Source organism: Pteropus alecto, unplaced genomic scaffold (assembly GCF_000325575.1).
Source record: "Pteropus alecto unplaced genomic scaffold, ASM32557v1 scaffold269, whole genome shotgun sequence".
Classification (NCBI taxonomy): Eukaryota; Metazoa; Chordata; class Mammalia; order Chiroptera; family Pteropodidae; genus Pteropus; species Pteropus alecto.
Window position 1 is genome coordinate 2,319,976 of NW_006443566.1, and position 27,449 is coordinate 2,347,424.

Below are 27,449 nucleotides of genomic sequence, written 5' to 3' on the forward strand. Positions count from 1 at the left end.
AGGTGATGTTAGGTTTTTTCTCTCATGCCAGTATTTATTAAATACATACATTTCCAGTACTGTTAAGTATTCTAAGTATTGAGGGGGAAAAAAAACAAAAAGACACAAGATTTCATTGAATAGAAGAATGTTAGAAAGAATGTAATCTGAAGTTAGATTGATTATATGATATAGATGGACATCTAAATGGAAAAATTCACAGGAAAAGAAATACCCAGGAATAATTTTTAAGAGAAAGTGAATTCAAGCTTTGTTTAAAGTTAAGTAGAACTTTAATTACTGGAAATGGAGAAATTATTCTAGGAAGAAAGAGTAGAATAAACTGTAGGCATGGAAATAAGAAACAGCATTACATTCATGTATTCATTCAGCAAACAGTACGCACTACTGTAAACATGAGTATGGTATGGTCTTTGCCCTCGAGAGCCTTAGAGTCGTCTAGAGGAGAGATGACAATACTGAGTCATCTGTCCCTGGCATGTACAAGCGGCCCGTATGTGCTAAGTGAATGAGTGAACAGAGGACGTAGGGAGAGAAGGAGGGAGAAAAGGAGTGAGGAGAGGAGAGAGAGAGAAAGAAAGGTAGGAAGACATCTTAACGTGTGTATGAATCAGAAGTTTTAGGTGGTTTGAGAGTTCAGAGGAGGGAACATTAGCTTGGGCATTTAGGACAAGGAGATAGAAATCCCACCCACGGGACAAAGGCTGGCTCTGCAGTGCCAGCTGGTCACATCTTGTGATCTTTTAGCGTTTGTATTGATTGCTGCATCTGGATTTCTATCGTCACCCGTTTGACTCACTATCAGTAGGGACTCGATTCAGTGGGAGCTTGTCCTTGAAGTTAAAAAATTCTTCTGTGCCATTCTCCCAGGTACTGGTGTTTGATTTTGGTAGTGAAGTTTACGTGTGGCATGGAAAAGAAGTTACATTAGCGCAACGGAAAATAGCATTTCAGCTGGCAAAGCACTTATGGAATGGAACCTTTGACTATGAGAATTGTGACATTAACCCTCTGGATCCTGGAGAATGCAATCCACTTATTCCCAGGTACTCCTGTGATCTTGATGGCATTGTAAAGTGAGCAGATTCCCTCAGGGGCCTCAGTTCTTATCACGGTTGTCTAATGTCACTCTTCATAGATTTTTGTTTTTATAAATGACTGCAATGCAGTACTGTGAATATTCACAAAAAGAACATTTCTTTAGCTTTTACCTAACTAATACAGAAATATGGATGCTGTATTCTTCTGGAAAATGTGTTATCTTTTATTTCTTGAAGTGAACAAATTGTTCTCACCTGTGGCATTCCAGGTGCTCTTGTGACAAATGAATAGCAACTGTTTAAACCAAATGCATGCTGATCTGAAAACTTCCCAGGGTCTGGAATTTAGCCATTGATCTGAAGGTACAAAAGCAATACATTTTTTTTTTTCTAATTTCACACTTTCCCAGCATAGCCATTGAATTCCAGGCTTTACTGTTTATTTGCCAGTAGATGATGTTTATGCCTTTAGTTGGAAGAAGGGGGAGAGGATATGCTGTGGATATAACGATTGTAATTTTAATATTTTCTACAGTGTACTGGACTTTTTAAAGTAATTTGGGCACGTTAGCAAGATATCCACAAACTCTAAGAAATATGATCATAAGAAAAATAATTCTTATATGCAAAGGGATTTTTTTTAACTACCGGAAAAAAAGAAGTGTTTTTAATTACGTGTGCCATATAATAGGTTAGAAATAGATGTGCCACCAAATAGCATAGAATATTAGGTATCACACAACTGCATTGTAATGGTGTCCATTGAACAAGTGTACAAATTTCAACTTTCCTACCTAGCTTCCTGTTTTAAAATCAAATTATTGATTTTATTATTAGCACTATAGAAACAATTAAAAATTCTGCCAATGTAGGTAAAATGTTTTTAAATCCCTTTTAAACAAGTACACATTTAACCCGAAATGAGTACAGTAACAACTAGAGTTTTACAGACGAAAGCTGAGGCTAAAGAGAATATATTATTTGGTGTAGTAAAAGAAAAAAATGCTGAAGCCTAAAATCCATATGCTAGACAATTCAGAGTTAGCAGTGACATAATCATAGATCTGAAAGTAGAGGAGGGCTCACCTAACCCCCTGGTTTTCAACACTCGCCAGATCAAAATCAGCCTCGGAGCTTTAAAAAAATGCACGTGCCAGGCCCAGCCTCGGAGAGGTGTTTTCAGTTCCTGGGGGTGGTGCTTATGTGTCAGTATGTTTTAAAGGAACCCCAGAGATTTTAAGGTACAGCCAATGTTAGCATCCAGCCCTCCTTAAGAAGCCTGAAACCACTGACATGAGATGACTTAGCCCAGTTCAAACACGTAAGTCAGGATGGAGAGAGAAGCTCGCCTGCTCCCGCTCCCTTCACACCCTCACCCTGCCACCTGCTCCCTCTCGTGTTTGTGCAACTTCACAACTTAAAAGCTACATTTCTGAAGCTGAAACCAAGTGCCCTTTTATAGACGTCTTAGCAGATCTGCAGAGTCGCGTTTGTATAAAAGACAGCCGTTCAGACATTCTCTGGGAAAAACCACAGCCCTTCAAGGGGAGTCCTGCATTTTCCATAGCTGCTGATACCTGGCTCCTTACGTCCCGTAGGAGCATAAGGTGGCTGTATCATTTCAGTCTGTTTTGAAACAGGCAGCCTCTGTGATGTGCCTCAACCGTGATGTCAGAAACTGCAGTCTGGGCCAAAATAGGAAGTGATGGGTTAGGGGCCACAGCAGGTGCAGTGGCCGTGCTCATTGGTCTGAAGGGATGTACGCATCCCCGGCCCAGTTCACAGCCAAGGGTGCGTTTGGAAGGATGAGAAATGCCCACATATTCTTCTCAGGGCTGGACCCTCCGCAGCGTGTACTTTCTCGGCTGCACAGGCACACCTGGTTTTATTGCACTTAACAGCTGTTGCGTTTCTTACACATTGAAGGCAAGACCCTCCACCAGCAAAAAGATTACAACTCGCTTTATTGCGACACTGCTTTATTGCGGTGGTCTGCGATATCTCCGAGGTATGCCTGTACCTTTTTCTAAGTTACCTTTTATTCCAAGCACAGTTTCGGGTTCTGAGGTCCCGAGGCAGTAGCAGACCTCCAGGTTAGGCTGTGTCGCTTCCTTCCTGGTGTCCTTGTGCTGCCCCTACCTACTGCCGAGTCCAGTGGCCTAGAAATAAGTATGCAAACATTCACTTTATGATGTATGAAGTATGTTCAGTTTAATAAGAGAGGAGAATAGAGTGGAGAACATGGTTGTAACATGGCTTGAAATAGCAGAGAGCTCAGGGGAAACTCCCATCTGTTCGTGAACTTGACAGAAACTTGGTGAGCACCCGCAGGTGCCTGTGGGCAGCGTGAAAGAGGTGGGGAACAAATGCATGTGACTTCTGCCTCCCCCAGCTCACGGTCTAGTGCACCACCCCCAGGCTATCTGAAATATGAGAATCCACTAGAATGCAAGAAAAGTCCAGTCCTGATATAGTTCGCATTGCATTCTGACTCATCAACTCCAGGGATACAAAACCTCTCAAGGCTTCGCGCTAAAATAATAAAATGTCACTTATTTAGTAAAATAAACCATTCATTCTCTATAGTACTTAAGTATTCTTTTTTTTTTTTTCAATAACCACGTGCGTTTGTTTTAGGTCCCTTTCCTTCGTTTTAGCATGGCTTAATCTTGGTTCTCTTCCTGTCTGCTCCCCCATCCCACCCACCTGCAGAAAAGGACAGGGGCGGCCTGACTGGGCAATATTTGGGCGACTTACGGAACACAATGAGACTATCTTGTTCAAAGAGAAATTTCTCGATTGGACCGAACTGAAGAGACCTAATGAGAAGAACGCGGGAGACCTTGCTCAGCAGAAGGTACTCGGGGTAGCCAGGCCTCAGACTTCAGGGCCGATTTCAGTCCCAACGAGAGAGGCCTGGAAGCGGAAAGCCTCCCCAGGGTTTGCTAGCAATCTGGTTTCCAATTATATTCCAACTCCGAGAGTGAAAATAGCCCTATTTGCACCTTTGGATTTATGGGCATCCCATTCACAATGGTAGGGTGAGTATTCAGGCCTCCCCTAGCCTTTCCCCTAAATGCAGCCTTTCCCAAGTGCATTTCAACACCCTGAGACAGAGTGTGAAAGCCACACACTCTTACGCTGTCTCGTTAGCAGTGAGACAGCATGAGCGTGAGAGGAAAAGGCTGGACAAACAGGCGGCTGAACAGATGTTTTCTCTGTTCCTTTCTAGGAAGAGTCTAGGGCTGAAGTCAAGCCATACGATGTAACCCGCATGGTGCCCGTGCCCCAGACGGTGGCCGGCACCGTGCTGGACGGGGTGAACGTGGGCCGGGGCTACGGCCTGGTGGAAGGGGGCGACAGGAGGCAGTTTGAGATCGCCAGCGTCTCCGTGGATGTCTGGCACATCCTAGAATTTGACTACAGCAGGCTCCCCAAACAGAGCATCGGGCAGTTCCACGAAGGGGACGCCTACGTGGTAAAGTGGAAGTACATGGTGAGCACCGCAGGTTAGTGACACTTAACGTTTTCTGCAAACTGAAGCGGGCCCAGCCCCGGCTCCGAGGCTGGGGACTGCAGCGCTGCTGGCGCCCGACTCCCTGCGTGCCGCGTCTCACCCTGGTGCGTGGGTGCAGTATGCAACCTAGTCGTTCACTTTGAGAACAACTTAGTCAACCTATAGACAAATTCCTAACCACCCAGCACTGCCAACATCTGTGGTGTTTCCTTGTAGAGGTTAAACTTGCATGTTAAGATTTTTCTACAACCTTCACTCCCTCCTCTGCCCTGTCCCCAGCAGTTTTCTAGGAAAGCGATGATTTGCCTCTAGAGAATATTTGTCATGTGGCTGGAGGCTGCTTAAATAGGAGTCCTTAAGTAAAGCATATCTGTATGACTTAGAACTGAAACCAGATGGTATAGTAACAGTATTGTAATAGCAAAGACATGCACGAAAAATTATTAAAAATGAAAGAAGCTATTTCCTGAGAGGCCGAGAACCTAGCAGTGCTTTGTGGATCTGGTAGAGTAAATACATAGTCAAACTCATGGTTCCTGCCAGTGAAATACTCTTTACAGAAAAACAATGATACGCTTAGCACCAGAAGCAATGAGGGAGGACAGCAAGTAAACTTTGGGGAGAGAATCCCTTTTCTTTGTCACGTAGCCATTATCCACATGACACCTAGTGTTTATCATCCTACTGATTTGAGAGTTTATGTCACAACTCTGATTTCCAAATCCAGCTCCAAAATTGTTGATTCACCTCCTTGCAGCCCCCTCGCCTTCCTGGTCCCTGGGCCTCAGCGAGGCACTGATTTGCTAATCAAACACCTGCAGATTTCGTACCATTGAAATTATTTTCTGATTTATCAAAAATAAGTCTTTTAATGAACCGACAGCATTTACTGAGCACCTACTCTGTGTGTTAGAGACTTTTAGGGGAAGCAGGTAAACATTGCAAACCCCACCTTCAAGAAGCCTGTGGTATAAATGACAGGGAGGCAAGTATGAGGAGAGGTAACTACTTCATGCTGCAGCAGGAGAGCTCGATTTTCTGAGACGGCACCTGCCCGCAGTGGGAAAAGCCCCGCAGAGCAAGACCTGGGTGTCCAATGGATGGCATCGCCAGGCAGGGCAGGGGGACTGTGCAGGGTTGTGCCCAGAGGCGGGCTGCAGGCCTAGAGGTCCACATAGCCCACAAGGCACACAGTGGGGGCTTTACTACAGCCTCTATTTGAATGCCTCACGGACGGTCCATGGGATGAGTTCTTATGCTCATTTCTCAGATAAGGAACAGAGCACCAAGATCAAGTAACCCACTGAAGTCACAGCTAGGAGAGAGCACAGTAGACACTAAAACCCCTTTCCCTTTCATAAGAGGCCCTGTGCTTGCAGGAAAGATCACAGGTCCTGGGGCCATATGGCCTGGGTCTGAATCTTCTCTCAAGCTTTACATGCCAGGTTGGCAAGTTGGGTAGAGTTACTTAACCTCTCTGAGCCTTGGTTGTCTCTCCTGGAAAATAAAGATAATAACACCCAGCTCACAGAATATTATAGTCCGGTATGTATGATGTGCAGCGCCTGCCTACCACGTGTTCACGTGTTAGGTGCAGGAGATAATGTCATTGACGTTCTCAGCTGCAACAGCATAATTGCTGTCTTTAACTGGAAGATGAGATAACACGGATCTACCCAAAATAAAAGCAATTCCTGTGAGTGACTGTCATAGATGCAGGCTCCCTGATGTGACACAGAGTTGGCAAACTCAGCATTAATCTGTGCTGCTGATTGGCCATAAAGACAATAAGAGGGAATTTAGTGGGGAGAAAATCTAGTAACTTTTGGGGTTCTAGAAGAGGGAACTTTAAGGAACAACCTTTAAAGGCAAACAGAGTTCTTGTTCTTGAAATACAGAAAGGGAATTGCATATTTTACAAAAGGAGACCGACGGGCTCCTCAGTGTGAAATTGAGTCACTTCCTTACTTTAGCTGTTATAAAAAAGAAGTAATAGCAAGTGAATGAATGAACGAATAATATTAAAATGAATTAATTTAAAAATAAATCTAAGATTTGAGACCTTCATAGACTCTTTATTTGGAGGCGCCTGGGAAACAAGGATTCGGGCCAGGTAAATACTTTCTGCATTTCTTCCCAATCAATAATGTGTTCATCTCACAGCCGGACCCAGCAGTACCTTTATGAGCAAAGTTATAATTTAGAAGAAGTCCAGCTGCAGAGAATTAAGTTATAGTGGGGAGCATTCAGATTCCAGACCATCCCTCTGGGAGCAGGAAAGCGTAGGCCAATGTCACTTGCAGTCACACCGAGATCCCCACAGAAGCACTGGCCCCTTGGTGACGGCTAGTCCTGCTCCTCATCACTCATACCCCACAAGGGCTGCACCTGCAAACAGGACTGAACTTGGAGCTTGGGACATTCTTTTGGGACAGGCTCAGCAGAAATCAGCAGCCAAGGCAGGACGATCATCCCCTTGGTGGACACTGGCCAGTCCACACAGGCACGCAGCGAGGCCAGCTCCCTGGGCCCCACAGAAGAGAGACCAGAGGCCTTGGTGGGTCAGCGTCTTGTCCTAATCACCTCCTCGGGTGCTGCAGGTGTATTTCCTAGGGCATCAAGATGGCCCTTCGAGGCACTTTTCTCCAGGTCTCGGGATCGGTTAGCTGGAAGAAAGGTGGTTTTTCTCTTCTCATTTTTCTCTTCTCTTCTGTTTTGCTCATCACTGTAGTCCCAGTATCCTAAAGAGTTGCTGGCACATAGTAGATACTCAATAAATATTTGCTAAATGAATGAATGAATGAGGGGATTCTGGAGTGAGATCTATTCCTATAGGTAGTGACTTTGTGGTCTGAAATACTGTCTAAAATGACAACTCGACCAGTTAACTTTCCGTGACAGCTCGTCAGCGAGACCTGCCTTCCGTGGGCTGCTGACATGTATCGAATGCCTGCCAGGTATCAGACAGTAAGGATAACCAGCACTTACTAATCCTGGCTACAGCCCTGGTGACAGATATTATTTAAGTCCCAGATTATTTTTATGAAAATGATATGTCAGCAATTCGTCTCTTCCATGTCTGACAGAACCTGGAGACTTCAAAGTGTTGTGTTTTTTTTTCCCCAACTGGAATAGTTTTAACAGACTAAATATTTTTCCTTTGTGCCTAAAGCTGGCCCAGCTGCTGTTTTCAATATCTTTTGTCCACCAGCTAATCTTTTGCCCAAGAATGGTGTAATACGGAAAATGCGTTTGCGTCTTTGAAAGCCACAAGTCCTGCTCTGGCGATCACTTGGAGTGTCCGCATCTTCCTCTAGGATAATAGGTGTTTTTCCTAGGGTATCAAGAGAGCCCTTCAGATCACTTTTCTCCAGGTCTCAGGATCAGTTAGCTAGAAGAAAGGTGGTTTTTCTCTTCTCCTGCAGTGTGATTGACTTGCCCTCCAGTGATAAATGATTTCTCCTCAGCCCATTGCCCAAAAGCTATTTCCTTACTGTTTGTCCTTACAAAGAGTAAGTGAGCCGTGTACTTGCTCTTCTTTTGGCTTATTGGGCACTCACCTGGCCCTCTGCTATGTTGTGTGTTTGCAGTGGGAAGTCGACAGAAGGGAGAGCATTCCATAAGGGTGGCTGGCAAAGAGAAGTGTGTCTACTTCTTCTGGCAAGGCCGGCAGTCGACTGTGAGTGAGAAGGGCACGTCGGCTCTGATGACCGTAGAGCTGGATGAAGAAAGGGGTGCCCAGGTAGGTCCTGGAAAGCTGCTGCACCGGAAGTGAGAAAGATGTCCCTTCAGGAGCTCTGGGATGTGTAGCCAGGTCCCCTAAGGACCCAGTTTTAGTGAACAAAGACAACTCGCCCAACATACTTTTTTAGTCCTTGTCCGGCTTCTCCAGACTTCAGGCTGCGTCTCATCTTTCATCTCCCCACAGGTTGGCCTGGAAGATCTTAAATAAAATATTGTATCTTAAGTAAATATGATCTGAAATAAAATATTGTATCTGCAAATAGTAAATCTGCAAAATAAGGACAAGGGGCCAATGAGTGTTTTTTAAAAGGTCCCACTTAACTAATCATCAAAGAATTATAAATAAAACAAAGAGATGCTATTTTCCACTTCTAAACTTGGTAGAGATGCTCTAAGGCAGACGGACCCAGGCTGTCTAGGACGCAGTCACACGAGGAACTTCTTGTGCTTCTGTTGGAGGTAGAACTTGAAACAGCCACCCTGAGAAACAGTTTTGGCTCGGGAACCTTAAAATATTCATAAACTTTCCTCAGTTATTCCGCTTACACAATTCTAGTCTAAGGAAATATCAGAGATTCGTGTAAAAATTAGTATTCCCGTCATCTGCATTCCTCAGAGCAGCCTGAGGGATTTTTCTAGAACACGTCAGATCACGTCACTCCCTTGCTCTCTGTCACACTTGACCTACAATCTAAGTGGCCTCCCAGTGGTCTCCCAGCACCTTCATGGTCGGCCCCGTATACATCTCCAACCTCCCCTGGTCTCGCACCAGCCCCCGGTTCCTCCAGCCTTCTTGCTGTTCCTCAGACACACCTCATTCCGCCCACCCGGGGCCTTTGCGCTGTCTCCCTGTCTGGCACACTTCCCCCAGATTTGTATGTAACTCCCCACCTCATGATTTGGGTTTATGTTTCAGTGTCGCCTCCCTATTTTATCCAAATCCCTCCCCCATTCTCCCGTCATTCCCTGCCCCTTCACTATGCATTATTTTTTCATAGCACCTCCCACTGCATGAAACTACATAGCCATTCTGTTTACTTATTTATTACCTGTCTTTCCCCTACAAACACTAAAGAGACCATTCTGTCCTGGTCTTAGTCACCGGTATAACCCCAGGGCCTGAATAATGGCAGGCAGACACTACTGCCCCCATCCAAGGTTTTGTAAACGTTCTTTCTAGCGTTTGGATTATCTGGGCCTCAGGTTCCACCCTTCAGTGCCAGTAATAAAGAGCCGACTCTGGGTTTTGGGGAAATATGACACTATGTGCAGATATTTTTCCTACGGTGGGTGAATAGTTAACAACAGCAGGAAAGGAGAGAACAAAGGAATTTTCTCCAGAAATAGAATAATACTCACTCTTCCTTCTGGATTCCTAAGAAACAATCATCTTCTACTGTGGACTATATTTTACAAGTAGTTGTTAATGACCATTGAATTTTCACTTATTTGTAATAGTAGGTAATTTCAACTGCCTTTTTTCGTAAAAGCCATCAATGACTATGTTTTAATCATACCCTCAAAATCATCCTTAGAGTTTTAAGGCTTCATCTCTCTAGTTGGAGCATTTCATTTTTTTTTATTAATCCAACAGATGGAAAATCACTAGGCATATAAAGCACTGCCACAAAACAGCACTTAATTATGCTAAATGAGCCCTGAGATTGATAAGTTAACTCCTGGTGAGAAATGCCTCCTACCATCAGTGTTCCTGGACTTGCAGCCTCCAACAACAATTTCCTCTTCAAGGGAAAATGTCTTGCCAAAGGGAGAGTGAATTAACCGAACCCCAACCCTAACATTATTATGATGCAGCTAACACCTGATGGAAGAGAACGCAGGTGTTGACAGGCGAGGGGAGGCTGAGGTTGGTAGGCGCGTGTCTCTGTGACCAGACTCAGGTTGCGAAGGAGACAGTTCTTTCCCTCAGAATCACTAAGTCAGTGGTTAGTCATCCTCACTGCTGAGAAGTACATATTGTTAATAATGCATTTAAATCAATTGTGTTATATCTATACCACGAAATACCATTTATCTATCAAAATTCACGTTAAAAAAATATTCGATAACAGACAAACGTTAAGTGAAGAAAATAAGGGTAGAAAGCATCATAAAATAGCAATCCTGCTTTTGTTTGAAAAACAACTATATACCTGAAAAATACTTTGAAAAGAAAGCTCTATGTTAGAATTTTAATAGTGGTTATCTTTAGGTAATAGTAACGTCACTGGCTTTTGTCTGTGCTTCTGGATGTTTTTCCGATTTTTGTGCGATAGGCGCGTCTTATTTTTATGCCTTTGAAAAACCGGTACATAATACTTATTTGAATGTGCTTAAATCGGAAGGTCCAGGTTCTCCAGGGAAAGGAGCCCCCCTGTTTTCTGCAGTGCTTCCAGGGGGGGATGGTGGTGCACTCCGGGAGACGTGAAGAGGAGGAAGAAAATGCGCAAAGTGAGTCACTTCTTCAGTTGCAATTCGATTTTTTTCCCTCTCCTGGAAGGTATTTTTATAGGCGTGGGGGTTTAAAGTACTTCTCTCTTCATGTAGCGGAGCATGGCTTTACCACCGAATGCCTCCTAGAGTCTGCCTCCTGAATCAGCTTGATGAGAGGCTCATAACGCTCTCCCCTCCTGTGGAGTGGACCTCAGGACCCAGCTGTGGCATGCTGGATGGAGGCTGGAAGATTACTTCACCTTAAATGGAATCTTCCCAGTGACTCTGTCTCTTTTTAGGAGGAAAAAAAAAAAATCAGTGGATCTCCTATTATAAATTATGAGACTTTTATTGGCCAGCATCCAAAAAAAAAAAACCTTAGCTTTAGAGCCTTTATATGACTTACCTAGGCATTTATAAATTTTGTAAAAATGGTTTATCTGCATCACGAACTTTTGGCAACCTGCTTCAAGCTCTAAAAAGATTTGTCCTCTGGGTTGGCAGTGAGACAGCCGCTGACTTCAGCCACAGCGTGACCTCAGCCTCCACCTTCCCTTAAGTCACAGGGTGGTGTTTGCTGTTGACCACTGAGCAGGGACCCAGAAGGGCAGGTCTGCCTTACCCTTTGCATTTTTTAGGCAGTTTTCCTTTGTCAAGCACACCGCCAGGCTAACCCTGTGCCGCTGGTGCCCCCTGCAGGTGAGTGGAGGCTGTACTGTGTGCGGGGAGAGGTGCCCATGGAAGGAAATTTGCTGGAAGTGGCCTGTCACTGTAGCAGTTTGAGGTCCAGGACATCCATGGTTGTCCTCAATGTAAATAAAGCCCTCATCTACCTGTGGCACGGATGCAAAGCCCAGGCCCACACAAAAGAGGTTGGAAGGACGGCAGCAAATAAAATCAAAGAACAGTGAGTATTATGTGTGTGACAGCTCCTTCTGGCCGGGGCTTCCCATGGGACATGCAGAAGGTGATGGGAAGGGTTCCCAGCAGTCTCAGTGGATGTACCTATGTGTTCTGACAGTGACTCGACAAGGTAGTTATGACCGTTGTCAAGGACCTCTGACATCCCAAGTATATCTGATGCACATCTCAACCAAAACCTCCAACGTGAGGGCTTCGTCCACTCTCTGAGGATGTACCTGCCTCAATAACAGGCAGAGTGACGGGCAAGGGACAGGACCCCAGCAAGTATTTCAGTTTCTTTGTAGCTGTGATTTCTTTGTAAGTCCTTTGCTACTTAAAGAGAGCAAATTTCAGATATCTCTTAGCAGGTCAGAGTGTTAATTTTGTCAGATAGTGGAATGTTTTTTTTTTTTAACTCCATTTAGCTAATGAGGAGTTTGGGCTACCACCAGCTGTGCCAGACTATAAGATGCCCCCTCTTTAGAGAGTGACTGTATTTCTGCATTCTCAAAGGCAGCACCAGACAGTGAGTCGTCAGGCCCCTGGGGCACGTCTCAGGCCCAGCACACAGGTGTGGGGTTTGCTCCTCTCTCAGGCAGGCACGCGGGGAGAGTACACTATGCTGCAGCATTAAGCGAGGACCCAGGGGTGGGCTGTAAAGGACAGTCACCTGTCTAGAGGTGGGCTGCTGCCAGGACACTGCACTTTCTAGCAGCCTGTGCAAAATGGGCATTGCAAGTAGCAAAAAAAGGTCTCAGTGTCCCCCCTCATCCAGGAGATGCCCAGCATTTCTCAGGCCGAGACTTGGGGGGGACCTTGGTAACATCTGTACAATAAAAATGAAGAGTTTCCTGGTACCCCCAAAGTACAAGTAGGCAAAATCCATTGTCTGGGCACCAAGACGGGTCAGTGTGGCCTGCTTCGCTCAGGATCCCCCTAAAGCCTAGTGCCACCTGGGGAGGGCAGGGAGAAGGAGGGAGGCAAGCAGCCTTTCAACAAGCAGATGGCTGCGAAGCAAGATGTTTCATCTCAAAACACCATTCTGAGGGCCAGCGAGTGGGGAAGGGTGATAAATGACGTTCCAGGAGGTATCTGAAGGCACTTGCGGCCTATCGGAGTTTTTGCTTGGACCCCTAAGAGAAAACAAATCCATGAGGAACACATTCCCTCATTCATTCAATGAAAATTGAGTGCCCAGTTGGTGCCAAGCACAGATTGAGGGACTAGGGACTGGCCAGTGAGCAAACCAAGTCTTTGTTCCCATGAACCTGATGTTCCAGCAAGAGAGGACCAGGAACAGCAAATGTGTATGTTATATCCATAAGTGGACATCATGTTCATTGCATCTTATATGTAATTGCACGTTCCTCTCTAAGGGCCAAGCCAACCTCTACACACTCATAAGCTACAGAGCATGTTTTTATTCATTAGTAAGAATTATTTCAGTTCAAAAATAAAAAAGAGATGCTGAACTCATCTTTAGACTTGGTCTTGAATAATTTTGTGCTGCCAAAACTTCCAAAGCTTAAAAAAAAAAACTATTGGTCTCTATGCAGATGCCCCCTGGAAGCAGGACTTCATAGCAGCAGCAAAGTGACAATACACGAGTGTGACGAAGGCTCTGAGCCTCTGGGATTCTGGGATGCATTAGGAAGGAGAGACAGGAAAGCCTACGACTGCATGCTTCAAGGTAATACCACATTCCACAGCCTCTGATCACTAATGTATTCGACATGTAGGTATTGAGCACCTACTGTGGACAACAGACAATGAATTAAACCCAAGCGAGGTCCTCACAGGCCTGCAACCCAGTGAGGCTAAGTAATATGTCTGCCTGATCACAATGCCAAATAAAAATTGTGTGTGTCACGAAGAGGTACAGGTGAAAAAGGCTGAGCGTTTAAAAAGAAAAACATTACTTCTGCCAGGAAAAATCACACCCAGATCCATGAAAATGTGACATTTACAGGGAGCTGGAGGTAGGTATGACTTGAAGAAAAAGGAAAAAGAGAAGAAAATTCCAGGGAATCAGACGAACAATGACACAATGTGAACCTTTGAAACAAGATGATTTCAGTTGCGCCAGCACCCGGGGTGCAGAGAAGTAGAGTTTAAATTGGACAGTAGATCAGTTTTGTGTTTAAATGCACAAAAGACAAAATACATACAGATCAACTTAAATGCAGATTAACATAAGAAGAAAAGCTAGCAATTATTAAGCAGTTAGGATGATGCAGGCACTAGGCACCTGACAGACATTAACTCTTTTAATTCTCACAATTCAACACTCTACCATTTTTACCGATGAGGAAACTGAGGCACAGCGAAGTTAATTATCTTGGCCAAGGTTGGACAACAGCGGTGTGTACTCGTAAGCACGCCATTGTACTGCCTCTCAATTTTTATAAACTTGTGTATAGTTTTTTTTTAATAATGTATATTAGTGATGGAGAATGTTTGAAAGACAGAGAAGTTAAAGAAGATAAGTCACTTGTAATCACATCTCAAAGATAACCAAAATTAACATTTCTCTGTTATACATACATACCTTTTTTTAAAAAAAATAAAATTTGGATAGCATTATACGTATTGTTTTGTACCTTAGTTTTTCCCTTTAATTTATTACGAACAATTTCCATGACTATTCTATAATATAGGACATTTGCTACTTAACCTCTCTTAAAGTTGGAGAGCTGAGTTGTTTCCAGTTTCTTTTTTTATAATGATACAGTTGTGAATAATTTTTAAAATAATGATCTAGATATGGATCTGCTGTGTTCAACTAATAAAAGTCTTATATTCCATATCAACGAGTGTGTCAAAGAACATTTGCACCAAGGTGCATTCTCTCCAGCAATATACAAAAGTGTACATTTCCCAGCACAGTCATGGACTCGGTACATTACCTTTTTCATCTTTGCTGAAATTGATGAGGAAAAATGCTGTCTAGGCACTGTTTTAACTCAATATCTTAAATTAGAAGTACCATTAAGCACTTTTTATACGTATTTTTCAGCCATTTGTATTTCTACTTTGGCGAATGTTTTATTTGTGCTTTTTGCAATTTTTGTTTATATGCTAAGGATATTAACGAGTTTCCTTATTTCTCATTTTGTTATTTACCTTTTGATTTTGTTTGTTGGCTTATTTATTTTTTTGCAATGTAATTTTTCATTTTTATGTTGTCAATGCATAAATCCCTTCCCCTTCGATGGCTTCTTTTGCAATTATGATTTAAAAGGCCTTCCCCACCTCCAAGCTCATATAAACCCTACGTATTTTAATACTAATTCTTTGATTATTTTGTGTTTTACGTGAATTCTCCAATCTATCTGAAGTTTACTTTGGTGAATATTTTCTCTTTAGCTTTGTTCTCTTTTCTTTCCAAGATCCTGGGAACTTTAACTTCACACCCCGCCTGTTCATCCTCAGCAGTTGCTCTGGAGATTTCTTGGCCACAGAATTCATGTATCCTGCCCGAGAACCCTCTGTGGTCAATTCCATGCCCTTCCTGCAGGAAGATCTGTATAGTGCCCCGCAGCCAGGTACGGCCCTCAGAGGGCAGTAGTCATGCAGAAGACGTACGTTCCGAAAAGCCTTTTTATTTTCATTCTGCATTTATTAGGCAGTTTTTATTTGTCCAGGGCACTGTCAGAACTATTTTTTTTTATGTTATCTCTTTTAATCCCCACATCTACCCCAAAAGGAAAGTGACATCAAACACCTATTGTAAGAAACTGAGGCTCGGTTACTTAACTCACCCGAACATACCAGTTAAGAATAGTATGGGCACAGCGGTGTCAGGCCTGGTGTGTGCGGCTCTCCCAGCCTTCCCTAAGTCTTGCTTCATGGTCCCCAGCTGTCTGCCCCTGCTCCCGCCATCCACGCTTTTGTTCAAGACAGAAAAAAAGGGGGTAGAAGAAAGGGCAGGAATGGCCACATCGCTCCCTTTTATCGGATAAAGCAAAAGCTTTTCCCGAAGCCCCCAGCAGACTTCTGCCTACACCCCTTTGGCCAGAGCTCTGTCACATGGCCAAGGAGCAGGAAGTTGGGCGTATCTGCTGAGTTAGGCATAGAACAGTGTCTGCCGTGCCGAGGCTGCTCAGCAGAGCCATGGCTCGCACCCGTGTCTTTCAACCCCAAGGTTAGGTCTGTTTCCACTTGGCCACCACCTCAAGACAGAGCCTCTGTGCTCTGCTTCTGCTGGGGCAGTCACTGGAGACTGGGCTGTGTAGACACCACCCCTGCCCCGCCACAGGCAAGCCTGAGGTCAGCGGTCCCTGCACTCATGGCTGCTCCCCTCCCCCATTATAAAAGCCTGGAGCCACAGCCAGGAATCTCAGCCGCCGCTGGCTGCCCAGGTCACCACCTCAAAAACTTGACTGCCGCACATGTCATACGGTGGGAAACATCAGCCAGGTGTCTTACATAGGGGGCTGCTACCCGCCCCTCTTCATCCTTTGACTCAGGATGGGTTATCTACCTCCTCTGGCTTTTCAAGTGTGTGGCTTTCACAGAATCCTAAACGGTGTGCTAGGAAAGGACTCAGGGTGAGCTGAGCTCACAAGTGAGATCCCCTTTGCCACAGCAAGTAGAGCCAGGCAGACTTCGATGGAGAGAATAAGTTGGAACACTTGATGTCTAAGGTCCATTTCTCTCTAACAGCCACGGACTTATATTACCTGCAAGGCAGCCATACATGGGCGTGAACTTCAGTGACGTGCAGGGCAAGTGCAATGGGCTCCGCAGCTTTTCAGATGCTCTTTAGAGATGAGCGCTGCTAACGATGCCTCGAGTGGCACGTGTGTTCTTCCTTCCACTCTCAGCACCCTGCCAGTGCCAGTGTCCCAGAGGGCCTGTGGCAGGCCTGCGGTGGAGGAGGGAGGGGCGAAGGGAGAAGGAACTGGAGGATATACGAGGTGAGGGAGGGGAAGAGGCCTGCCTCACCGACGCCACCGCTTTCTGCCTAGCGGTCTGTCCTGAGTCACTGTTCAGAGGGCTGAGGTGTTATGAAGACCCTCCCTTTGCCCGTGAATTTAACTGCCAAGGGGATTCTCCCGCTGACAAAGGGGCCGGCGGGGGGAAGGCATCTGTTAGGTTTGGGAAAAAAAAGAAGCGTCCAAAGCCCCTGATTGCCTGGTCTGTCCTCGCCCTCACAGCACTTTTCCTTGTTGACAATCACCATGAGGTGTACCTCTGGCAAGGCTGGTGGCCCATCGAAAACAAGATCACCGGTTCTGCCCGCATGCGCTGGGCCTCTGACCGAAAGAGCGCCATGGAGACCGTGCTCCAGTACTGCAGAGGTGAGTGTCCCCGGGCAGGGGGCCGGGGCGACGGGCAGGCCAGGAGACCCTGAGCACAGCGGCCAGCGTCCGCCCAGAGGCTGGTGCCCAGCTGGTTTTCTGCAGACTAGGTCAGAGTCCCTTTCTGCGTGTGCCGGCCAGCCTTGATAAAGCCTACCAGACAGCGACGAAACCAATAGTTTGTCCCTTTCACTTTTGAGGCTTATTTATTTTGAAATTAGAATATTCTCAGCTGCCAACATGAATGAGATTTCATTTTTCTCTTTTATATTGTGAATCCATCTGACTCGTTACCCTACAGGTTAAATGCTCTACACTTGACCCTTGAACAACACGGGTTTCAACTGCGTGGGTCCACTTATGCACAGATTTTTTCAATAAAAATTGAAAAACTCTGGCCCTCCACATCCACAGGTTTCACATCCACAGATTCAACTAAGTGCAAATCGAAACCAGTATTCTCGATGTGCGGTTAGGAGTCTGCAGATGCTGAGGCTGGCTGTGTGCATTGCTCGACACCATTTTATATAGGGGACTTGAGCATCCATGAATTTTGGTCTCTGCAAGTGGTCCTGGAACCAATCCCCTGCAGATACCAAGGGACAGCTAAATTTGGGGAACGTTAAAAGTGATATATGCATTTCTGACTGCGTGGGGTATCGGTGCCCTTAATCCGCCCCCGCCTCCCAGGTTGTCCAAGGGTCGTGTATACTGTGGAATGCCCCGGACTGCTTAAAACCCTTTTGCACTCAGCATTAATCACACTGTGGGACACGTCGGCCTCCACCCGCACACCATCCACACTGCACGCAGCCTCACACCGGGAGTAGGAAGCTCCCCACACAGGCTGGAAAGCCAATGGCAACCTTGTCTCCATTTATTATTATTTTTGTGTGATAGCTAAAAAGAAAGATCTGTAATCAATTCATGGGTTTTTACTGTATTGTCCTCTTAAAATTTGTGGTCTTCTATATAAAATGAAAATGCCAGTAATTTATTATCTGAATTTTTAAGGTTCGCTTGATTAGTGTCACCAAGTGTACGATGGATTCCCTTCTTAAAAAGCTCTTTAGTAATAAGTAACTAATTAAACTTCCCACCAAATGTTTACGCTAAAGTGGCTTATAAAATGCTTTAATTAGCTGTTTAATTCACATTGACCTTAACCCCGAGTTAGGAAGTCAGAGGAATATTTCTACAGGTGAGTGCAGGGAGGAAGAAAGTGTCCCGCCCAGCAGCCACAGAGAGAGGCTCTCTCCCATCCAAGGACCTAGAAGCATTTTGTTATGTTCAGGAAGTAGAGTCAGGTTGATTACATGCAATTTTATGCATTGTCGTATGCATAAAATTAACATGTTGTATAAACATCATCCGTGTGTTGTTATGAACTACCCATAACTTCTGTTTTAAACATAAAGTCAAGAGATCCAAACAAAGAAAGTTTGGGGTCTCTGGGCCCACCCTGGGTGAACTGACACTTGCATTTTATGTTGACCACAGGGAAAAATATCAAGAAGCCGCCCCCCAAATCTTACCTGATCCACGCTGGTCTGGAGCCCCTGACGTTCACCAATATGTTTCCCAGTTGGGAGCACAGAGAGGACATTGCCGAGATCACAGAGATGGTGAGCACCCCCGTCCCTGCGAAGGTGGCTCCGCGCCTTCGGGATCGTGGGTGGACTTGACCTTGGGGAGAAGCATCCGATTGCATTTTCAAAGTGAGAACATTTACAACATGTTAACAAGTCTACACAGAATTAGCTTAGAAAGAGGAAAAGCCCAAGGAGAAACCAATTGAAGTATTTTGGTAATTTTCTACACGTGCTACTCAGGTTAAAAATCTTAAAAGCAAAGATGAATTTAATTACTTTGAAAATATCCATAAATAAAAGCCACTGTCTCTTATTGTTAGCTAAAAATCTGTTGCTTCTCAAGGTCCACGTAAGGCACAACAAAATGCTCATGTTTCAGATGTTGACCTTGTATTAGAAGAGACACAAAATAACTCCGCGATGAATTAACATGTGCAGATAACTGACTGAACGACTGTATTGTGAGTCACTGTTGATAAGGAACTGCTCACTATCTCATTAATATTGTCTTTTATGAGACCACCTGGTATTGCCACATGAGACATTTATCAGAATCTCTATTGCCAAAAAAAAATTACAAACCAGAATGTTATCATTTCCAACTGCACAGAAAAAAAAGGAAGCTTCCTACAGCTATGTAGAATTTTTTAATTTATAAGTTTTTTACATTGCCAGCAATAGCATTTGAAGGGTATTTTTGGTTGGGTGGAAAATAGGTTTGTTCCGTTTTGCTTTTCTTACTGTGTGGGAGAGCTGCTTTCCGGCGGGGAGGGAGAGGATGACAAGAGTGTATTTCATAGGAGGTCTGAATAAGTTTAAACAAATAAAAGTTCCCCGCTGCTTAACAACGGAGGGAGCCCATTTCATAATACAGGCATCACTGCTGGTCCTATCCTCTCCCTGCAGCAGAATGGACTTGATCTTCACAGGGGCTAAGGCAGCCTGCTGACCAACACGAACACCGTGGGAGGGCTCTGTTCACGATGAATATGTGATCCAGGAAACTTCCAAGCTCTGGGGAATACGAGCACTGTCATTGCAGTCTAAGTTCAAGGACATAAATCAGGGCCATTTTTCTGCAGGCCCGCGGGTGGGCTTCCGGCCAGTGAATAGACAGTTGGGCTTCCCACACCGATAAGTTGTAATAATAATTAACATTCACTGAGAGCTTGCTGTGTGCCAGGCATGGCTCCAAGCGCTTTATATTGATTTTCTCCTTTAATCTTCACAACACTTCATTAAGATTCACCTTATTACTAGCCCCATTTTACCAGCGAAGGAGCCAAGGCACAGAAGCATGAGGTAGCTTGTTCCCAGTCTCAGACTCGCTTGAAAACCACCTCTTGATTGCTAGTCTGTGTATTGCTGCGCTGTTAGCCACTTATTCCTCCCACCCAAAAGCGGGGCAGCCAACCTGGGATCCCAATTTTAACAGAGGAAGACAATTTACCTGAATAACCTGTTCAGATTAAATGCATATAGTGGTTAAAAAAAAAATCTTGATTCAGCCCCAGAATATTCTAGATGCATTTTCTTACCTTCTTTTTCTATTATGGATTAAGTAACGAGTCTGTGGGGGAAAGGGAGTAGTGCAATCCCTCTTATGGTTAAGTATTTTAAAATATTTTTACACAAATTTCATTATTCGAATGCTCTGGTGTTTAGACTTCGTATTTAATGATCATATGCCATAATTCACTCATGTGATATTCCCTAAGCCTTTTTTTGAGGCCGCCCTAAGGATTCGTTTAAACTTTATAGTGGGGTGAGGGGATAACTAGTCAGTCAGGAGAACTGAGGGGCTTTGGGCAATTCTGGTCCACTTCAGAGCCCTGCTTCTTCCAGAGCGAGGGTCTCCGAGCCAGGTGGGGCTCGGACTGGGTTGTGTGTTTGCAGCACAGGATAGAGCATGTTCAGACATGGGACACACAGAGTTCTCCTCTCCGCCCCCTTCTCTTCTCTAGGACACAGAAGTTTCGAATCAGATCACCCTTGTGGAAGACGTGTTAGCCAAGCTCTGTAAAACCATTTATCCTCTGGCTGATCTGCTAGCCAGGCCACTGCCCGAGGGCGTTGACCCTCTAAAGCTTGAGATTTATCTCACCGATGAAGACTTCGAGGTAAGTGTCTCTCCAGGTGTGATAGCAATTAAGCCACACCTGGGCTGGTGCAGGAGTCCTTTTATTCAGCCCCTGGGCATTTCTCTCTATTCTTCCAGTTTGCACTAGACATGACGAGAGAGGAATACAGTGCACTTCCGGCCTGGAAGCAGGTGAACCTGAAGAAAGCAAAAGGTCTGTTTTGAGCCGAGAGATGCTGGCGGAACCGATACTGGCAGAACCTCTGTTACCACTTTCAATACCAATGGACCAGGAAAATGGATATTTTTTGGACCGGTCTTTTTAAAAATATTTTTTAATCAGAATATTCAAAACCTGAAGTTATGAGCTCTACTGCTTGTCCCGGAGTTGTGTATTTTGTAAATGTTTAAGAGAACTCTTCAGAAACTCTCTTTCCACGATGCAGCAGGTGATGGTCATAAAAATACCCGTAGGTGCACTTAGCAGCGGGTCCTCAGCCGCTGCTACAGCGCTGCCCTCCTGTTCCAGCTAAGCGTTGCCTTTTTTTTTTTAAGCAATTCTCTTTATAAAGTGTTTTTTTGATAGTTTGTGGATTCTAAAATATATATATATTTATATAAACACCATATAAATCAAATATGTATTTAACAAAGCAATATGTATTCATTCACTTTTAAGATTTTTTTTTTTTTGGTGTCAAAATAATATTAAAAAGTAGTTGGAGTTGCTTCTATGGAATTAGCTCTGCCACTGATACGTATCTTCACACGTGTTCAGAAACGTCTCCTACAGCATTAGGTCTGACTTGTTCTGAGTGCTGCTTCCGGTGCTAAAATGAACAAAAAATGTGTACTTCCTGGCATGGGATCTGTGCGAATCCACCTTTCTACCTTAATATCTCCCCAAAATGTATAGTGCCTTGTTTTTATGTACAGTTTATATACAGAAAAGTTTGCTCTGCATTTTTTGATGGTGGTTTGGAACATTATCTACAATTTTACTCTAAAATAGTAGAAATAAAAAAACATCTCAATTTCTAATACCTGTTGTAAACATTAAACATGTCATTTGCAACCTAGGACTCCAAAATAAAAGCTTCAGAATAAACACAACAATTAATTGATCGGTTCGCATCGAATACCAAGCATGTTCTTTTCTGAAAAATAGTTTTTTGTAAATGTTAACCTAGTACCAGTATTTCGCCATTAATGTTAACCAACCTTTTAATTTAGTTTAGGGCAAAATTTTCTATGTGGGCAGAAGACTGAACAGATATTTGACCCATAAAATTACTTCTAAGTACTATGTTAAAGACATTTTTGCAAATCATCTTTCAGTAGAAGCTCTTTACCCTACAACCATATCTACATCTCAAATTCACGATCTAGGTGCCTTTTTAAAATATTGAATACATAAAGCATTTAGAAAACCTAAAAATGAGCCAGAAAACTCTTCACAGGCTCATATGTTCCTAAGAGCTTAAATTCATGGTCTTGGACAAATTCTGTAGACTTACTATGAGTTGTTACTGCCTTCCTCTTTGGCTTAAGTTTAATGTATTGAATAACAGCACATTTGCTGGAAACATCGTCACTTACCCGTGGGCTCCTACCCTGGGACTATAACCCACGTCTGGTCCCACCACCTTTCGACTGTGTGATGTTGGGCGGTCACTGAACTTTCCCACCTTGATTTCCATTTTTTTTTTTTTTTTAGATTTACTTATTTTATAGGAGTATTTTTTAAAATAAATTTGTTTATTTAAATTAGTTTCAAGTATACAGTACATTGGTTAGACATCTATAATGTTCATAAAACGATCTTCCCAATTGCACCCCACCTCCCCTGGCCCTCCACTTAGCCATCATATTAATGCTAACTACATTCCCTCTTCCATGTTCCCTGTGCCCAACTATCAACTACTAATTTATACTTCTTTAACCCTTCACCCCATTCTCCCAGCCTCCCAATCCCCCTCCCCTCTGTCCATCACCAAATTGTTCAATATATTTGTGAGTCCAGTTTTGATTAGTTTGTTCTTTTTGTTCCTTAGATATCACGTATAAGTGAAATTATATGGTATCTATCTTTCTCTGCCTGACTTATTTTACTCAGCATAATAACCTCTAGATCCATCCATGTCGTTGCAAATGGTAGGATTTCATTCTTTTTTCATGGCTGAGTAATATTCCATTGTATATATGAACCACTTCTGCTTTATCCATTCGTCTACTAATGAACATTTAGGTTGCTTCCATATCTTGGCCATTGTGAATAATGCTGTAATGAACATAGGGATGCGTATATCTTTTTGAATTACTGTTCTAGATCTCTTTGGATAAACACCCGGAAGTGGAATTGCTGGGTCATAAGGTAGTTCTATTCTTATTTTTTTAAGGACTCTCGTAACTAATTATTAGAGAAACGCACATTAAAACCACAATGAGCTATCACCTCACACCTGTCAGAATGGCTATCATCAATAAATCAAAAAACAGCAAGTGTTGGCGAGGGTGCGGAGAAAAGGGAACCCTCATACACTGTTGGTGGGAATTGCAAATTGGTACAGCTGCTATGGAAAACAGTATGGAGGTTCCTCAAAAAATTAAAAATGGATCTACCTTTTGACCCAGCAATTGCACTTCTGGGCATTTATCCAAGGAAAACCAAAACAATAATTCGTAAAGATCTACATCAAACCAAAAAGTTTTTGTGCAGCAAAGGAAACCATCAACAAAACGAAAAGACAACCGACTGGGAGAAGATGTTCGCTAATGATACATCTGATAAGGGGTTGATAGCCAAAATTTATAAAGAACTAACACTCCTTTTTAAAAAAAAAAAAAAAAAAAAGCCCTCCTGCCCACATCATATCATTGATTCTTGGTGAGAATCAAGTGGAAGCTGTTTGAATGTTGTCAAGTGCTGGGTACCTGCTGATGTTAATGCTATCGCTATGGCAGCTGGCACAGGAAAGATAAGAACTGAAGTGAAGGAATGGAGTCACACACCTAGAAATTACAGGTTAAACCAAAACGAGAAGAAACTTCCAAAGAAATAAATGTAGAAAAGAAAAGAGAGAGGCTCAGAGGATACGTCCCATAGATAGTAAGCGGTGAGGAACAGAGAAGGACTCATAGAACCAGAGACAGGGCTGCCTATGTCAGTGACAGTTCAAAGAGGTCACCTGGGTCCTTACATGCCCAGAAAATAACTTGGTTTGCTATAAGAACTTCCAGCAGAGAGCCTGCTATAGATGATAGATACAATAGGTGTCATCAGCAACATTCATTACCACCACGTTGTCCCAATGTGCTTTCGAATCATGTATATCTATTTGTGTTAAACTTGGCCCCCCGGTGCTGTGCTGTCAGCCTGCTTCTCGCCTCCTCTCCGGGTGCCTCATCTCCTATTGCTAATTCACTCTTTGCCTCTTTGCTTCTGAGTTGTTCCCCATATTTCTTTCCTGCTTAGAGAACTAGATCCTCTCTTAGGTGGTTTTCGGATCGCTTTCCCTTCACAGCTGTGACTTTTGATCTTTGCACACTGGGGAAGGACTCAGCCTAAAAACACAAACTGGTAAATCTTAATAACTCAGCCGATTGTGTCGCACCAGGCTTCAGGCCTTTCTCAGGGACCACTATGAAAACAAAGCACCTTGGCGAACTTTTATTAAACACAGCAGAGTTAGGTGACTGGAGTTTCCTTAATGTGCTGCTTTTGGACTAAAGGACTTTCAAGGAGGAGAACTGATGTTTGGGTTGAGATCTGTATCAGAGCTGCAGTGGAAGAGACGAGATGTGTGTTCAGAGGTTTTGGAGGAACCACATGCATATAAGCAGCTCCCAGAGAAGTGGAACCACCGTCCCTATTTGTTGCTCCTGGGCGGTGCCCCGGTCAGGGCCAGGGAGAGCCTGCCCAGGATCCCACTTCTTTGTCCCCTCATTTTAAAACTTGGACCCTACTCATGGAGCTCCCATTCTGGTAAAAGGTGATGCATTTCAGAAACAGCTTGAGAACCCATTTTGGTCCTTTATTTTTGTTTTTCTTTCTGATAAAAAAATTAACACTTTTGTCTACACAGAGACTTGTGTGTGAATGTTCATAGCAGCATTACTCATAATAGCCCGAAGCCATAAACAATCCACGAGGACTGAGAAGTGGATGATAAGGCAAATGTGGTACATCTGTACAACGGAATGCTAGCCAACGGCTCAGGGCACAACCTGCTGATCCACACTGCAGCATGGAGAAACCTCCAACAGTGAAAGAAGCCAGCTCTGGAAGGCCACATATTTTTAGGCTTCATTTACACGAGTCCCCTATGCCCTCAGTTTCGCTTCTGCAGTTTCAGCCACCCATGGTCAGCTGTGATTCGAAAATATTAAATAGAAAATTCCTGAAATAAACAATAAGTTTTAAATGGCGCACAGTTCCGGATAGCATGATGCTATCTCGCGCTGTCCTGCTCCGTTCCATACAGGAAAGGGATCACCCCTTTGTGGCGTGTGTCCATGCTGTCTGCCCTCCCGTCAGTCAATTAGTAACTTTCTCTGTCATCAGATCAGTTAGGAGAGAGAGAGAGATCACATTCACATAACTTTTATTAGAGTATATTGTTACAGTTGTTCTATTTTATTAGTAGTTATTTCTTTTAATCTCTTACCGTGCGTAATTTATGAATTAAACTTTATCATAGGTTCGTACATATAGAGTAAAACAGTACATATGGCTTTAGTACTATAGTGGTTTCAGATGTCTAGTGGGGTCTTAGAGCACATACAAGTCCCCTCATGGACAGCGGGGACTGCTATAGATGAAATTTCCAGAAAAGGCAAATCCATTCGGACCAGCCGCAGTTCAGTAGTGGCTGGAGATGGAGATGGGAGTGAAGGTCAACTGCAAATAACAAGCAGGAGCCTTTTTAGGGAGACAGAAATGTTCTAAAATTGGATCGTGATGGTCACACAACTCTGCGAAAGTACTAAAACTTATTAAATTGTGTACTTACATAGGTGTGTTTTATGGCATATATAATACCTCAAGAAAGCTGTTTAAAAAAATAGTAACACTGATCTATGTGAAAAATGAAAACATAGGGATATATAAATTAGGAATTGCAAATGACAGCTATCCATGACACTCGTTAAGACAGTAAGGCAGACTTTATTCAGGGCTGTCGCAATAAGTATAAGGACCCCTGCAATGAGGTTTTGCTGGAGGAAGTAAGAGGAAACATTGATCAGGGGAAGGGGGCTTCTAGCCAAACCAGCCTAACAGGATTCTTGCTGAAGGCAGATCACAGTGATGACACATCGCCTGGGGGATGGTGGGGGATGAGAAATCAGACCAGATAAGGAGGGTGATCAGATATCAAAGGTCGGAGATCTGGCTAAATCTACTTGACCAGATTCTTGCTAAAAGTGGGCTCTTGGAGGACATGCCCGAAAACAGGGCCTAGTCAATCTCAGGAGCTTGACTAAATGTTTGGTCAAGGACAGTATCTTTGTCACCACTTCCCAAATACAAGTACTTCAATAATTTGATGTATATTTTAGATTTTTCTTTGCATTGGCTAACATAGAGACATATAACATGTTCATATTTTTTTGAAAAGAAAAATTGCATTTGTTCTTCAGCATCTTAATTGTTCTATTAACAATAGGGCTCAGACACTGGTCCGTGGATGTTTATCTGGGGTGTCTGAGGGTCTGAGGTCCCATGGGGTGCAGCGTGAAGGCCTCAATCACCACCTCAACACCCCACGCCATCCCACATCCCTCCCTGAGGGTGGGCAGCATCACGCCTGGGCCCAGAGAGAGGACCCGGGATTTTGTTCTCACTGACCTTTCTTTTTTTCAATTATTAAAATTATTTAAATAACATTCTTATTCTCACTTTATACCTATTACTACACAGACCTCATCAGACCAAGTATCATACTCATTTGTATTATTATATCTAACCGATAAATGTCATAGGCCTTTCTTAATCTCAGACCCAGAGTAAAGGCCAGAATTCTCAGAGCAGGCCTCTGTACAAAGCCTTCCTGGACAGTAGTATAGGGGGTGCCTAGTGAGGGCCAGGAGGACAATAACAAATGGAAGATCGAGGTAATGATTCAGATGCAAATAATGGAAAATTGACTACATTGGTATGGCATTTGACCCAAAGTAAGCATCCTAAGTAAACGCCTTACATTGCCTGCACTTGCTCCTTCTGCATCAGAGAAAGGATGTTAGAATGGCTTTAGGCCACCTATAATAGATGTACCCCAAGAGTTAATCTGAAAGATGGATTCACAAGGGGAAAAAACCCTGGGATTTTGTGTTCCTATAATCAGGACCATGGTTTTGCTGTTTGTATGGAAATATCCTAGTTTCCCTCTTTTGAATGTGTGGTGCATAATGTTGATCCTTGAGGATTAATAGGGAAGATCGATTAATGGACCAGCACCCCTCATTTCTATTAATGAACTGGTCCTCTCCTGAGCTTTTATATCATTCTGCTGGCATTGAAAAGAAATCTACAGGAACAGAAATGAATGCAAGCTGCAGTACTGGCAGGTGGTGTCCAAAATCCCTCAGCTTAACATCCCTTCATAGTTTCACCAGGATGGTGGGACACGTGCTTGACATCTAATGCCGTGGAGCTCGGCAAGTCTCTTAAGGGAGATATTGGAACTGACATCTGTGATCTGGAAACTGACATAAATTGCCTGTTATTAAATCTCACTGAATTATCCAGTCCAACTTTACCATCTGAACACCATTTTAGCATCCCTCCTGAAATGGTTGTAACAGGGTGCGTTAGCTCCATAAAGGTAGAGAGATATT

The 27,449-nt window shown here is 43.7% G+C and overlaps 1 protein-coding gene across 1 annotated transcript in view; it reads left to right on the plus strand.

Moving 5' to 3' along the window:
- Nucleotides 1-21,158, plus strand: part of SVIL (supervillin) — a 202,954-nt gene extending 181,796 nt beyond the window's left edge. Inside the window, exons 27-38 of the mRNA XM_025041258.1 lie at nt 871-1,046; nt 3,753-3,897; nt 4,273-4,549; nt 8,148-8,299; nt 10,647-10,752; nt 11,434-11,641; nt 13,194-13,327; nt 15,027-15,182; nt 16,797-16,940; nt 18,441-18,565; nt 20,497-20,652; nt 20,751-21,158. Of these exons, the coding sequence (XP_024897026.1) occupies nt 871-1,046; nt 3,753-3,897; nt 4,273-4,549; nt 8,148-8,299; nt 10,647-10,752; nt 11,434-11,641; nt 13,194-13,327; nt 15,027-15,182; nt 16,797-16,940; nt 18,441-18,565; nt 20,497-20,652; nt 20,751-20,837 (1,866 nt within the window). The 3' untranslated portion in view covers nt 20,838-21,158. The remainder of the gene's footprint in view (nt 1-870; nt 1,047-3,752; nt 3,898-4,272; nt 4,550-8,147; nt 8,300-10,646; nt 10,753-11,433; nt 11,642-13,193; nt 13,328-15,026; nt 15,183-16,796; nt 16,941-18,440; nt 18,566-20,496; nt 20,653-20,750) is intronic.
- The last annotated feature ends 6,291 nt before the right edge of the window (nt 21,159-27,449 follow it).